The sequence below is a fragment of the Bison bison genome, unplaced genomic scaffold, assembly GCF_000754665.1.
Source record: "Bison bison bison isolate TAMUID 2011002044 unplaced genomic scaffold, Bison_UMD1.0 scf7180017851926, whole genome shotgun sequence".
Lineage (NCBI taxonomy): Eukaryota > Metazoa > Chordata > Mammalia > Artiodactyla > Bovidae > Bison > Bison bison.
Window position 1 is genome coordinate 141,790 of NW_011482499.1, and position 16,081 is coordinate 157,870.

The 16,081-nt window shown below is 41.2% G+C and overlaps 1 protein-coding gene across 2 annotated transcripts in view; it reads left to right on the top strand.

The window, feature by feature from the left end:
- The window catches only part of FMO4 (flavin containing monooxygenase 4), a 38,894-nt gene that overhangs the window by 19,462 nt on the left and 3,351 nt on the right, over nt 1-16,081 (top strand). For both annotated transcript variants that reach the window (XM_010851922.1, XM_010851927.1), the window contains exons 5-8: nt 5,678-5,820; nt 6,941-7,140; nt 8,281-8,633; nt 11,257-11,326. In XM_010851922.1, the coding sequence (XP_010850224.1) occupies nt 5,678-5,820; nt 6,941-7,140; nt 8,281-8,633; nt 11,257-11,326 (766 nt within the window). The remainder of the gene's footprint in view (nt 1-5,677; nt 5,821-6,940; nt 7,141-8,280; nt 8,634-11,256; nt 11,327-16,081) is intronic.

A 16,081-nucleotide genomic window follows, 5' to 3' on the forward strand; every position in this document is an offset into this window, starting at 1 on the left:
CATAGGGAGTGGGCAATTGGAAGCTACCTAATCCAGTTTTCTTGAGCTTCCTGACGCAGCTTGGCTAAGGCCCATTTCAAGCTCTGTTTAGATCTTTCTACACTCTCCAATAATTAAGGCCTCCGAGCTAAAAGCAGGATCTGCCCATGGCACTCATTATCCCTTTCATCATTTGAGACACAGTACTGGATCATTATTGCTTAGAAAGGACCCTGGGAGCCCAAACCTAGGAATTATTTCTGTTAATAACGTTTCTGTGTGTGTATGCTCAGTTGTTCAGTCATATCTGACTCTTTGCAGGCCCAGGGACTGAAGCCCGCCAGGCTCTTCTGTCCATGGAATTTTCCAGATAAGAATACTGGAGCGGGTTGCCATTTCCTACTCCAGGGGACCTTCCTGACCCAGTGATCGAACCCACGTCTCTTGCCTCCTGCATTGGCAGGGGGATTCTTTACCACTAGTGCCACCTGGGGAGCCCTAATAATGCTTCTGTCCACCCAGAAAAAGAGTCTGCTTGCACCAAGAGATACCTGAAATTGCTGGGTACTCTCGCCATGGCAGTGAAATCAGCTTGCCAGTCTTCCCCAGGATATGTTCCTCTGGTCTGAACAGGCCTGATCTGGGGACCTCTGAGAGGTCTGGTGTTGGGGTTGTTCATTGTGCAGATGGGGCAGGTCTCAACTATCTGACTGATTATACTTCTCGTGCCAGAAGTGACCATGAACTCAGAGAACCAATTATATACCCAGAGTGAGTTCCTTGATGAGCCCCCCTGATAGTTGACAAGCTGCAGTTTGGGAAAAGAACTATTGCCTGTGTTCATTACCTAGCTACCTATGGCCTCCTAGATCTCTAGTGAATCCCCATTTCCAGGTGTGTCTAATTCTTCCTTTGTGCAGACTGAGGAATAATTGGATGGATCTGGCCTTTGAGGTATGGGGATGTGGGGGGATAGTTGCCAGGTTATTGGCTCTGGGGCCGCCCTTTGGGCAATTGCACTCGTCTTGTTGTTTCCCTTTATTGCCTCTGCATTCTTCTCTTGGTGACCTCTACAGTGAACCACTGCCACGTTTTTTGGAAGCTATACTGCTTCAATATGCTTAAGCCATTTTCACCTGTTTATTCTCTGCAGCAGACATGCCTCTTTCCTTCCAAATAGCCCCATGCGTGTAGAATGGCGTACACATCCTGGGATTCTGTGTGAACATCAAAGATCTTCCCCATCCCAAAGGTTCCAGCAAGGCCTTTTTAACAGAAGTCCCTGGGGTAGGCTTCTCGCCTCTAAGACATAGGCCTCAGAGGTCTCTGCTCATCCTGCCAGGCTTTTTCCTTCTCTCATAAAACTGCTCCTGTCCATGAATCATTCCTCTTTGGCATGTGGGAGAGGCTCATTTCTTAGGTCAGGACAACTGGAATAGATCATGTCTTCTATATAATAATGCTCCAGGGGCCCTGTTTCTGTGGGTAGCAGGATTTAGCCTGTCAGTTTTTTATGGAAACCACTGGATTGTCTAAAAGCATAGCCTGAACTTGAATTGACTTTCTGGGGACTAGCCAAAGTCTAAATCTGGTATGGAGTTCATATAGTGATCAGCTGACCAAATGTTAACTTCTCAGCTTCCTTTAGCCAGGTTGTAGTAGCTGCCACTGCTGGGAGGCAAGAAAGCCACCTCTTAGCAGTTTGATCTAATTGTTTAGAGATATAAGCAACCACCTGAGTAAGGGGTCCCCAGTTTTTGAGCAAATACCCCAAAGATGATTCCCTTTATCTTATGAATGTAAAGGTCAAAGAGTTTAGCTAAATTTTAGAGAGCCAGAACAGGGGCCTGAAGTAATTGCATTTTCAGTTCTTGAAAGGTCTTTTTACATTCTGAATTGCATTAAAAAAAAATCATCCTTTCTTTTTAATTTTTCATAGAGTCCCAGCTATTAGACCACAGTTAGGAATCCAGACGTGGCAAAACCCAGCCATCCCCAGACAAACACCTAAGCTGTCTTCTAGTTTTAGGAGGGGCGAGGCTGCCAATGCTTTCTACACTTCTCTTACCTTCTGTAGGAATGAAGCCTAGGTAGGTCACCCTAGTGTGTGGTATTTGAGCCTTTTTCTTGGATACCTTATGTCTTTTATTCCCCAGATGGTTCAAGGTGGTTACAGTATTTTTATCAAAGGCCTCCTCAGTAGGGCTGACGATCAGAATTTTGTCTACATTGGAGGAGGCTTGGTGTAGATCTTTTAGGTCTTTAGTTAAAGTCCATCCAAAGATGGTGGAGGAATTTTTGACCCTTTAAGGCAGGACTGCCTAGCAGTATTATTGTTTTCAATACATGTAAAGCATCTTTTAAATCTGATACAGAATTCCAGGTCCCGGGGGACAGTATAATAACCAGCAGTGTGTAGTATTAAAGACTATTAGATGTATATCCTCGGTGGCTTCACTGATTACCCTGAGAGTCCTGTAACATATGTTATTTTCCATTGGGTGTCTTTATGAGGAGAATGGAGGTATTATATGCTGCTATAAATGTTCTAATAAGGCCCTGGACAGTTAGGCCATGTGACAGGGCAGTACGGAACAAGACTTCCCAATGGAGGGGGTTCTGTTTTCTATTTGGCCATTTATATACACATTTTAGATGGATTATCATGAAACTGGCTCCTGCAACTTATCCTACCCATCCCTGGGCTCAGACCTCAGATTTACTTCAAGGAGATTAACTTGCTCTGTCTGGGAAAGTTTGTCATCAGTCATTATTAACATTATTATCTTGTGCCCTTTGTCTAAGGGGACACCAATCTCCAATTTGTTTCCCATAGGTGTATAGTAGCCCCCAATTTATTAAGATATCCCTTCCTGGCAGGAGTATGGGGTGTGTGGGAACACACATGAAGGAGTGGCTGAGCCTATGTTTGCCCACTTTACACTCTGATGGTCCTATGAATATCCATTCGTGAGCCTTTACTGACAGCCCCATAATTCTACATGTCTTGTGACTGAGTGTTCCTGATTTGATGTTCAGAACTGAGTAGGTAGAACCAGTGTCAACTAAGAATTTGACAGGCTTTCTCCCTCTGTCGAATGTCCACTGGGGCTCCTGGGGTCAGCTGGAGTGCCAGCTTAGCAGCTCCCTGCCCCCAACATTCTTTTGTCTGACATTCCCTTCCCATGACTCAAGATAAGTGGTAGTATAGATTTGGAGGCACTACCTGTAGCACCTGAAGGAATGCCAAAGATTTTCTGTTGACTCTTGATTGATTTCCCTAATCTTATTCCAATGCACAGGTTTCTTTCCTACAGAAACACTCCTGAGTCAGGGGGTGATACCCAGAAAGTTCCAGTTCTGCAGAATGCACCCTAATGAGCTATCCTTCCATATGGCAGACATTTGGTTCCCCATAACTTAGATGTTCTGTTTTGGGTTTGTTTCAAACTATCAAGGGGAGCAGTTGAAGTGATTTGCTGGCACACAAATTCCACATGATTTGACATAAAAAGACTACAACTACTACTAAGACTTCCAGTTCAGGAAATTTGGAACCAGCACCCAACTGTTAATGGATTCCTCAAAAGACTAAAATGGGAGGTGTCAAAATGGCATGGACTCCAATCTAACTGGGGGTTAGACTGACCCTTTTGAGTCAGTCCCCAATAATATTCCTGCCCCAAATCATTCAAGCCAATAAGAACGAGACCAAGTTAGATCAAAAGCAAAAGTAAGTTTTATTCTCTCATCAGAGAATGGAGATGTGTGAGACTGTGCTCTCAAGAACATCTTTCCCCAACAGGCCTGCTTTATAGGTACCTCATCAGTAGGAAAGAGTGTGGAGTTCTTAAGGTCAGGCCCAGCCATGCTGCCCATGGCTCCAGATCGTGGTGCCAGGTGCAGCATCTCTGCCCATGGTACCCTGCCACCATCTCGAATTGAGGCATCCTGCACAGTACTTCTGCACATGTTCTGCTGAGCTAAAGGATGAGGCACAGCCTTTTCACACTAGGAACTCTAGTCTGAAATGCTGGGTACAAGGCCTCTGCACAGGATATCATATAATCAAGTGAAACTAGACTACGCACAAAGGAAAAGAAAAAGGTTAGACTTTATTACTCAGATTCTACTTGTATTTCTTGGGAATTGTTAATGGACTTTGCCAGTGACAGCCACCACTGTAAATAGCTCTGCTTCCACTGTTACTACAATTCTTAGTTTTCTATGAACCCACAATTCATGTCTGTTATAGATGCCAATAAGATAACTACCAAAAAAAAAAGATCAAGAGAAGAAATATTTAGTAGCCCTTTTCATATACAGTATATAAATATCATAATAGTGATACTTCTATTGACCGTGTTTGGAGCTTGAAAGATCAGTGAGAAATACAAATATAAATAACAAAAGAACAAAGAATAAATAAGCATGCTGCTGCTGCTGCTAAGTTGCTTCAGTCGTGTCCGACTCTGTGCAACCCCATAGACGGCAGCCCACCAGGCTTCCCCGTCCCTGGGATTCTCCAGGCAAGAACACTGGAGTGGGTTGCCATTGCCTTCTCCAATGCATGAAAGTGAAAAGTGAAAGTGAACTCGCTCAGTCATGTCCAACTCTTAGCGACCCCATGGACTGCAGCCTACCAGGCTCCTCTGTCCATGGGAGTCTCCAGGCAAGAGTACTGGAGTGGGGTGCCATTGCCTTCTCCAGTACATGAAAGTGAAAAGTGAAAGTGAAGTCGCTCAGTCGTGTCCGACTTTTTGCGACCCCGTGGACTGCAGCCCACCAGGCTCCTCCGTCCATGGGATTTTCTAGGCAAAAGTACTGGAGTGGGGTGCCATTGCCTTCTCCGATAAATAAGCCTACATTATAATAAAACAGTAAGTGTATGCGTGCATGTTCAGTTGTGTTCAACTCTTTGCAACGCCGGGAACTGTAGCATACCAGCTCCTCTTTCCATGAGATTTCCCAGGCAAGAATACTGGAGTGGGTTGCCATTTCTTCTCCAGGGATCTTTCCAACCCAGGGACTGCACCCAAGCTGGAAGGTGGATTCTTTACCACTGAGCCACCCAGAAAGCTCAATAAGTATGTGATAAAACACAAAGTAAAATAAGTGCTAAGTAACAAGCCTAAATAACAAGAATAATTATTTACATGAAAACATGCTACAAAATTTCTTTTTGCAAAAAAGGAGTTTTAATTCAATCTGTAAATATGTTATTAATGTATTCATAAATCAATTCTGACAGAATATACTGATGGGTAAAATAAAGCATCAACAATTTATTGGGTTGTCCAGTAAGTTTGTTTGGGTTTTTCCATACAATCATACAGAAAAACCCAAATGAACTTGGCCAACCCAATGCTTCTTGTCTAGGATGTTCAGGGTCATGCATGAGATGTTTCTTATTATCATCTACAGTAAGCTTGATTTCCCTAAGTAATTGCTTTCAAATGGGACACACAGAAATATTTAACTTCTCCTATGTTTTTAACAAGACATGTTGTACTATACCAATATCTGGGCTTACAGTATCCAGTGGGCTAGCAGATGGTATACTGATTCTACTTCCTGCAACTGGCAGCAGAAGCAAAGGGCTGCCATGTTTCTGAGACGTCCCTTTTCCCAAAGATCCTATGCCTGCCAATTAAAGGAGTTTTAACTCTAGATATTTCTGATCCCTCCTTCCCCTCAGGAATCCATAAGTTTAAAGGCCAGATCCTACACAGCCAAGAGTACAAGATCCCAGCAGGCTTTCAGGACAAACACGTCTTAGTGATCGGTCTTGGAAACACCGGAGGAGACATTGCAGTGGAGCTCAGTCGAACCGCAGCTCAGGTACACCATCTCTGAATCTGCACTCCCACCCCTAGCATCACTTCTGGCGTCCGGAAGGTGGTATTCAAGGGTATAAAACAAACTGGCCAAAATATGTGGAAATTATGTGGAACTGCTGAATTCCACATTTGCTAAATTATGTGGAAACAGAGTAAATGGGAAAAGAAAACCTTGAAAATCCATAAAGCCTTTCGTGATGCATGCGTTACAGAACTGCACCATCTCCAAGAAGGATCGAGGAGAACTGTATGGATGCCAAACCACTAGGCATTTTTCAGAGGAGCTCCTGGAACAAGGTCAAAGGGGCAAATTGCTCCGCCCACACCAACTGTCTTTCTTTTACACACTCTCAGTATTCCGGAAAAACTCCCACATACAGAGAAAGGGGAGTTTGGTTTCTGAACATCTCTTCAATTAGGAGCAGATTTATACTTTGTTTTGAGGTAAAAGCACCTCTTACTTTGCCCAAGATGTATACATAATGATTTTAGAAATCCCAAGCATAGGTTCACCAATTAGAAATCTACTCCACTTTATCATAAGTTATAGGACAATGATTAGATATGGAAATAGTAGATTTTTATTTAATTCAGCTAATATTGCTATCTCAAAACTCACTTGAAATTCCATGTTATTTATGTAAAAAATTGCCAGATAAACAGCATGTATCTACTATTCTTTAAACATGATGAGAATATTTAACTGATACATAGATTAGTCAAAGTGATTTATGAAAACAATGACAGCGGTTGGAATAACTAGTCATTTGTAGGTAGTGTTAGTCACTCAGTCATGTCCTACTGTTTGCAACCCCATGGACTGTAGACCACCAGGCTCTTTTGTCCATGGAATTCTCCAGGCAAGAACACTGGAGCAGGCTGCCATTCCCTTCTCCAGGGTATCTGCCTGACCCAGGGATCTAACCTGGGTCTCCTGCATTGCTGGCAGATTCTTTACCAACTGAGCCACCAGGGAAGCCCAGTCATTTGTAGATCTGTGTACAAATTCACTAGTCCTCTGTTGTTATAAGACTAGAATGTTATAAAACCATTTGAAATATATTGAAGAAAAATACTACAAAATGATGTACATGTATTTAGCCTTCTTGCCTTGTTTTTAGGTACTTCTCAGTACTAGAACTGGTACCTGGGTTATCAACCGCTCTTCAGATGGGGGCTACCCACTTAATATGATGGTTACAAGAAGACACCATAATTTTATTGCACAAGTTCTGCCCTCCTGTATTCTGAAGTGGATTCAAGAGAGGCACCTCAATAAAAGATTTGACCATGCGAATTACGGACTAAATATTACTAAGGGGTATTTAATTATATTTTTAATTAATGGTAAAGTTATTTAATCAATATTTCTCATTCTCTTTAATTCAGAACTTAAAATGTTCAATAATTGTGACTTTGCCTTTGTTTATCCTTTTCTAAGCTTATTTTCTTAAGACAATGTCCATCAGTACCACAGAAGGTCTTGAATTACGAGTATTCTCTGTCTGGTAGCAGACTAGTAAATGAAGAAAATGAAGGATGGAAACTTTATTTCCATCCTTATTTCCAGTTTGAAAATCAGGATTAAATTGGCCTTGAGTGTTCTCAGGTTGGCTACCATTCACAAGTAAATGAGAGCACCAGTGAGTACAGATGGCCAGTTCTCACTGACCTTTAATAAATGTCCACACTGGCTGAATGATTAGAGGTATGAATTGCCAAAAGGAATTCCTAGAATTATATATATTAATATACATCTGTATAGACCTACACATTGGCAAGGAAAAAGAAAACCTTGGAAATGCATATAAAGTTGTGATTTTTATTAAATGCTTGACCCAAATAATTTTTTCTTTGGTAAGATGGCTTTCACTTATAGAAAAAAATGAATAACAATGAATGATTCAATATATAAATTTTATAGACATCATGTCTGCTGCAATTAGGTAGAATGATGCTCATAATGAAAATATGAAAATGTTCATAATGAAAATATGTTCACTATGAAAATCCATTAGTAAATAGATATAATTTTTTTAATTCAAAAAGTTTTTTGCAATTTCCTCTTTGCCAAATGTCAATCTTTTGAGGGTTGGGTGATGTGAGATCCAAAACTGATTATCAAATGGATTGTCATATACTTGATCCTGACATTGCTCCAGAAATTAATTCCAAGAGAGAGAGAATTTTAAACCCCACAGGAAAAAATAGGTTTAGTCAATTTCTACATGCCTTCTACTGGGAGCAGGAAAACAAAACTTGTTATAGAAACAGCAAATGACAACTTGAGAACTGACACTTGCTGTCAAGTGACAACTTAAGAACAGACAACTTTGAATTAGACATTGGTCAATTTACTCCCTTGACTTGGCAGATAATTATTTTGAACTGACTAAATAAATAATTTGCTAGTGTCTCATAAATATAGCTACAGTGAATAATTTTCTCCTCTGTGTCAAAGGAAAAAACCAAAAAAGATTGTGAATGATGAGCTGCCAACCTGTATCCTCTGTGGGACAGTCACTATTAAAACCAGCGTGAAGGAGTTTACAGAAACCTCTGCTGTCTTTGAAGACGGGACAGTGGAAGAAAACATCGATGTTGTGATCTTCAGTACAGGATACACATATTCTTTTCCCTTTTTTGAAGAGCCTCTCAAAACCCTTTGTACAAAGAACATATTCCTATATAAGCTGGTCTTTCCCTCAAACCTAGAGAAGACAACATTAGCTATGATTGGCTTCATCAGCCTTACAGGATCCATCTTAGCAGGCACAGAGCTCCAAGCGCGATGGGCCACAAGAATATTCAAAGGTACCTGGACTCCACTTAAAGCCCAATGTGAACAACTGAGTCTTGAAATCAGTCCCTTGAAATTTATCTAAAATCCAACAAATGTGAGCTAAAGTACCATAAAATATCCCAAAAAAATTTAATGAAGAATTAATTTTGTATGTGACTGTGCTTGTATCACTAATGTGAGTGGAAAAAGAGGATTTGACTCTGTGGATAGGATAAATCTGGAGAACAGAATAATCACACTTCTCAGAGTAGCTGAGGAAGTACTCAGGATCCCATTTTATTCTGCTGTCGTCGAATCAAATCTAGTCTAGTCTATTTACTCCTGTCTTTCCATTTATCACTAGCAGTAGAGTTTTATATTGCCTCTTAAGAAATATATTGAGAGTAATATACCCTGTGAATAAAGTTGGGGTCTCAGAAGATAGTGACTTTTAAGAAATGCCCATAAAAACTGTAGACACTGGGCACTAACGGCTGTCAGTTATCACTGTCAGAACACAGGCGACAGAGTCAGGGCTGCCAGAGTCCAACCCCAGTCCAATCCCAACTCACAAGCTTTGCAAGAACCTCTTTAAATCTCAGCCCTTTGTTAAAATGGGAATAATAAAACCTCTTTCATAAGGGTTTTGTAAAATGAATAATGTCTACAAAGCAATTAACACAGTACTTGGCACAGAGTAAATGCTCATTAACTGATAGCTGTCATTCTTACTTTTCCTATTGTTATCACACCTCTCCAGGGCAAGTTTTAGATTCGTAAGCATTGTAAAGAATTGGGTTTGTATTATTACATTTGTAAAAATATAAACAATAATCACAGTTGAGCCAATAATTTGTCCTTTAGCAGAATTCTGCCCTTAATAATAAAAATCACCAACAATTTATAAATACCATATAATACAGTATCAAGTAGTACTGACTTCTCTCACGCTGCACAAATGTAGTGTATATCAACTATATTTTAAAATGTTCTCCTAAATTGACAGACATGGTATTTTAATGGGGTGGTGGGGGGAGGTGGAGTGAAGGGAGGAGAAAGTGATTAGGAATCTCATTTATTTGTATTACACAAAAAATTCCATGGCCTTTTATTAAACTATCCAAATGTTTATTTAAGGCAAATTAAAGTGCTTTTATGGCATTTTCCAATTATATTAAAAACACAGAAGACTCTTAAGTACCTGGGTTTTTTGGGGGCGGGGATTTTTTTTTTTAATTGGAGAATAATTGTTTTACAATGTTGTGTTGGTTCCGCCATACAACACTATGAGTCAGCCATAAGTATACGTATATTCTCTCCCTCTTGAGCCTCCCTCCCACCCCCCCAACCCCATCCCACGCCTCTAGGTTGTCACAGAGCACCAAGATGAGTGCCAGTTTCCACTAGCAAATTCCCACTAGCAATCTACATTTTACATATGGTAATATATGTTTCAGTGCTATTCTCTCAATTCGTCCCACCCTCTTCCCCTGCTGTGTCCACAGCTCCGTTCTCTATGTGTCCCTATTCCTACTCCAAAAATAGTTTCATCGGTACGATTTTTCTAGATTCCATATATATGACTTAATATATGATATTTGTTTCTCTCTTTCTGACTTACTTCACTCTGTATAACAGGTTTCAGGTTCATCCACCTGGGTTGGGATGACCCCCTGGAGGAAGGCATGGCAATCCACTCCACTATTCTTGCCTGGAGAATCCTATGGATAGAGGAGCCTGGTGGGCTACAGTCCAAGGGTCACAAGAGTCAGACATGACTGAAGCAACTTAGCATGCACACATGCACCTCACTAGAACTGATGCAAAGTCATTCCTTTTCATGGCTGAGTAATATTCCATTGTATATATGTACCACAACTTCTGTATCCATTCATCTGCCAATGGACATCTAGTTTGCTTCCATGTCCTAGCTATGGTAAATAGTGCTGCAGTGAACATTGGGGTACATGGGTACATGTGTCTTTTTGAATTATATTACCTGGGTTTTTAAAGTATTTTATAATGAGCTCAAAAATGCTTATGAGAATGATAAAGCTGACAAAACAAACCTTGATTAGACCACACCACAGTAGTGACTTCATGCATCTCCAGAGACCCTGCAAGAGACCAGGTACCACCAAGTTAAGTCTTTACAGCTTTATACAGGATACAATGATCCCAGTGGCAAGTACACTCCAGGGCTAAGTCAGAGCTTTCTCATGTAGATTCATAAGTACCCAGGTTAAGTGAGTTCAGAGAGGGATTTTACCTCCAGAAAATTATCCTCTGTGCTCTATTCCCATTCTGTACTGTGTGCTGTGCTAAGTCGCTCAGTCGTGTCTGACTCTTTGTGACCCTGGGGACTATAGCCTGCTAGGCTCCTCTGTCCATGAAGTTCTCCAGGCAAGAATACCAGAGTGGGTTGCCATGCCTTCCTCCAGGGAATCTTCCGACCCAGGGATCAAACCCACATCTCTTGTGGCTCCTGCATTGCAAGCAGATTCTTTACCACCTTGGGAAAGCCCCAATCCTATTCTAACCTTCTGCAATCACATGTTCTGAGGTCGGAGCAGTGGGAGGCCAGAAATGAGGGGGAAGAGAACTCAAAGGAAGAACCACATGTGACTTTGGTGATGTTTCTGGCTTTTCTCACAGGACTCTGTAAGATACCACCATCTCAAAAACTGATGGCTGAGGCTATGAAGAAGGAGCAGCTCATAGAAAGGTATGAAATATACCCTGCTACAGGGAAAATTTACCATTATATTCCATTACAAAACATTTTTTTTCAATATAAAGGCCACTCCTAGGGAAGCAGTGGGGCAGGTTAGAAATAATTGCATTATGAGCCAAAAGAATATATTTTTAGTGCTAACTCTTCCACCAGCTAGATTTGTGGTCCAGTGGTTAAGACTCCATGCTTTCACTGCAGGGGGGCATGAGTTCAGTCTCTGGTCAGGGAACTGAGATCCCTGCATGCCACACAGTGCTGTCAACAAAAAAAATTGATTTTTGGCTTTAGATGATGTGCCTGGTGGGGACATCAGGTCACGTCAGCAGAACACAGAACCTGGCCCTAGACAATGGCCATCCTTTGTTTACTTGGCCCCAAACCCTGTTCTCTTTGTTCTCCTACTTCTCAGGCTATTCTTTCTCTATATTTACAAGTGTCTCCTCTTCCTCACTCCTAAACATTGGTGAACCCCAACCTTAATTCTCAAACCTCTTCTTACTTCTGTTAACACTAGTGGGTGACCTCCCCAGGCCTATGGCTTTAAATGACATCATGTACTCATGGCTCCCAAACTTGGGTCTCTAACCCAGATCTCTCCTTGGAACTCCAAATCCTAAACCAACTCCCTCTAGGTATCTCCACTTAGATAGGTAATAGGTATCTCAAAATTTTAAAAAAACATTTTATTTATGTATTTGGCTACCTCAGGTCTTCACTGTGGCACACAGGATCTTCATTGCATCATATGAGATCTTTTGCTGTGGCACGTGGGCTTTGTTGCTCTGTGACTTGTGGTATCTTAGTTCCCTGACCAGGGACTGAACCCATGCCCCCTGCTTTGCAAGGCAGATTCTTAACCACTGGACCACCAGGGAAGTCCCGGTATCTCCAATTTAACATGTCTAGAAACTAACCACCAACCTCCACCTGCACATGGGCTACTCTGAGACTTTCCCCATCTCGGTCGATGGCTACTTATTGCAGTTGAACGTCAAAAACCTTGGAGTGATCTTTTCTCCTCTTTTTCTTTCACATCCTCAGCAAATACTGTTAACTCTTACCTTCAGATAAATTCAGAATCCAGACCCCTCTCACACCCTGGCTTCTAACCACCCCAGAACAGGCCACTGTGGTCTCTCACCAGGACAAATATACAAAAATCTATTATAAAATTTAAAATGTATCAAAACTTGCACACATAAACACAGATCATACATTGTGCCATTCACAAGCAAGAGAAATATAAACAAGTGTAAAGCATGCATGTGTGCTCAGTCACTCAGTCGTGTCTGACTCTTTGTGACCCCATAGACTGCATCCCTCCAGGCTCCTCTGTCCATGGGATTATCCCGGCAAGAATACTGGAGTGGGTTGTCATTTCCTCTTCTTGGGGATCTTCTCAACCCAGGGGTCAAACCCGTGTTTTCTGCATTGGCAGGCAGACTCTTTACCACTGAGCCACGTGGGAAGCCCAAACAGTGTAAAGATGCAGCGTTAAATCATAGCAGCATCAAATTACCTGTAGCACTACTGCAGTAGTTTCATTGCTCCCTTCCTTTGCTATTGTGATGAGCCCAGGTGTTTCACCTAGCTGCTTAGTATGTCATATGACACTAATCATCCCTGCATGAACAGTTCATCTCTCCAGCAAATTTCGTATCACAGTAAAAAGTGATCTCTCATTCCTCATGTATTTTCCATCGTGATTAGTGCAATAATGTAAACCTTGAATCACAACACGGGACCCATTAGAGTGCCACTAGTGATGCTGGAAGTGCTCCCAAGAAGCAGGAAAAAGTCCCGAATTTACAAGAAAAAGCTGAATTGCTTGACATGTACTATAGACTGAGGTCTGCAGCTACAGTTGCCTGTCATTTCACAATAAATGAATTCAGCATAAGGACCATTATAAAAAAGAAAATTTGTGAAGCCATCACTGTACCTGTGCTAGCAGGCATGAAAACCTTGCACTTTTTCTGAAATACTTTTTTATCTTGTGTTGAAAATGCAGCTTTTATGTGTGTGCAGGATTGCTATAAGAAAGGCATACTTATAGACTTTTATAGATTTGAAAAATAGTGAAGTCATTATATGACAACTGAAAGCAAAAGAAACGTGCAGAAGTGTTTAATGCTAGAGAAGGATGGTTTCCTGATTTTAGAAAGCAGGGTCTTTAAAAAAAAGTCAAGATAACAGGAGGAGCAGCTTCTGTTGACCAAGAGGAAGCAGACAGAGTTCCAAGATGCCGTTAAGACAGTCACTGGAGAAAAAGGATATCTGCCTGAAACGGTGTTTAATGCAGACAAAAGTGCCCTATCCTGGGGATGGCGGATAGCAGAATGCCACAAAGGACATTTATTATTAAAGAGGAAAACTGAGCATGAGAATTTAAGGCAGGAAAGCATAGGCTAACTCTCCATTCATGTGTAAATGCAGTCGGGTTTATGGTCATGATAGTTGTTCAGTCGTGTCTGAACACGCCTGCCAGGCTCCTCTATCCATGGAATTCTCCAGACAAGAATACTGGAGTAGGTTGCCATTCCTTTCTCTAGGGGGGGTTCACAGTCACGACTGCCCTTAACTGTAAAACTGCTAACCCCCCAGCCTTGAAGGGAAAAGATAAATACCAGCTACCCATCTTTTCATTGTACAACAAGAAGGCGTGGACAATGACAACCCTTTTTCTGGATTAGTTCCTTCACTGCTCTGTCCCTAAAATCAGAAAGTACCTTGCCAATAAGTGACTGTCTTTAAAAGTTCTTTTGATATTGGATAATCCCCTGGCCACCCAGAACACAAAGCATCTGAAGTGCTCTATGGAAATGATTGTCAGTGCTATGGTAGAGAATCCCAATAGAGAAAATATCATGAAAGCCTGGAAGGATTACACCTTTGAAGATGCCATCGTGGTTATATAAAAAGCTATGAAAGCCACCAAGCCTGAAACAATAAATTCCTGCTGGAGAAAACTACGTCCAGATGTTGTGTGTGACTTTGCAGGGTTTACAACAAAACCAGTCAAGGAAATCATGAAACAGATTGTAGATATTGGAGGGGGGAAAAAAAAAGGTGGGAGTGAAGGGTTTCAGTTCAGTTCAGTTCAGTCACTCAGTCGTGTCTGACTCTTTGCGACCCCATGAATTGCAGCATGCCAGGCCTCCCTGTCCATCACCAACTCCTGGAGTTCAAGATAAGGATTTTAGAGAAATTTGAGAGCTAATAGACCCCACGCCAGAGGAATTAACAGAAGACACTTTGATAGGGGGATGAGTGCTTCCAAACCAGGGCAAGAGGCTGAGGAAGAAGACATAGGAGAAGCAGTGCCAGAAAGCAAATTGACATCAGACAATCTGGCAAAAGGATTCCAGTTATTTAAGACTTATTTTGACTTCTTTTACAGCATGGACCCTTCTATAATACAGGCAATGAAACTACAGCAAATGATGGAAGAAAAATTGGTATCATATAGAAACATTTTTAAGAGAAGTGAAAAAGCAAAAAAGTCAGACAGAAATTACAGTGTATTGCCATAAAGTTGGAGAAGGCAATGGCACCCCACTCCAGTACTCTTGCCTGGGAAATCCCATGGACGGAGGAGCTTGGTGGGCTGCAGTCCATGGGGTTGCTAAGAGTCGGACACGACTGAGCAACTTCACTTTCACTTTTCACTTTCATGCACTGGAGAAGGAAATGGCAACCCACTCCAGTGTTCTTGCCTGGAGAATCCCAGAGACGGTGGAGCCTGGTGGGCTGCCGTCTACGGGGTCGCACAGAGTCAGACACGACTGAAGCGACTTACCAGCAGCAGCAGCAGCCATAAAGTTACACGAGTATTTCCGTAAAGTCACACCACATGTGCCTGTCTCTGCAGCCTCCCCTTCCACCTCCTCACCTCTTTCCTCTCTGCCACCCTGAGACAGCAAGATCAACCCCTTATCTTCCTCCTCCTCAGCCTACTAAATGTGAAGATGACAAGGCTAAAGACCTTTATGATGATCCACTTCCTCTTAATGAATAGTAAATAATCACCATGCCCCACTGTTAATAGATTTATCTGTTGTGTATGTGTCTTAATGTGAAAATCTAAAACCTGCACAGCAAGAACTGAATGAGAAGTTTTTGTGTCATCATCGTCATCACTGCTTAAGTATTTATCATATAGAACTTCATGTGTGAGACTTGTAGGGAGTGGATAGCCCATCTTTACATAGGCATAAGGTGAGTGACATGTACAGTAATATAAAATTAATAATGTGTTAGCTTTCTTATTGGTTTCTAACTTTGCTTTCAAAGAATTATATTACTATACAATACGCCTCTTTCTTTCATATTTGGAGAAACAGTCCATCAGCACAGGTAAGTGGGTTTTTTTTAATGTAACAATGTTTCCAATACTGTACTATGAATATGACTATAATACCATATATCATAAAAACTTTATAATGATTATTCATTATTATGTAGGCTAGGCTTCCATGAAACAATCATATTGCTACTGCTTCTTCATTATCAATGTATGATTCATTATACTTGTAAATAAATATGAATTTCTTCTTCACATTATCTTTTCATTTTTGATGTCCAATGTTAGGAATACAAATAACATCTATAGTGTTTTGTATCATATAAGACAATATTGATGTAGGTACTGATAGATGATTCATCTTATAAACAGACAACATAAACTTATGGTATTGATGAGTACAGTATGGTACTGTAAATAAATTTTCTCTTTCTTATGATTTT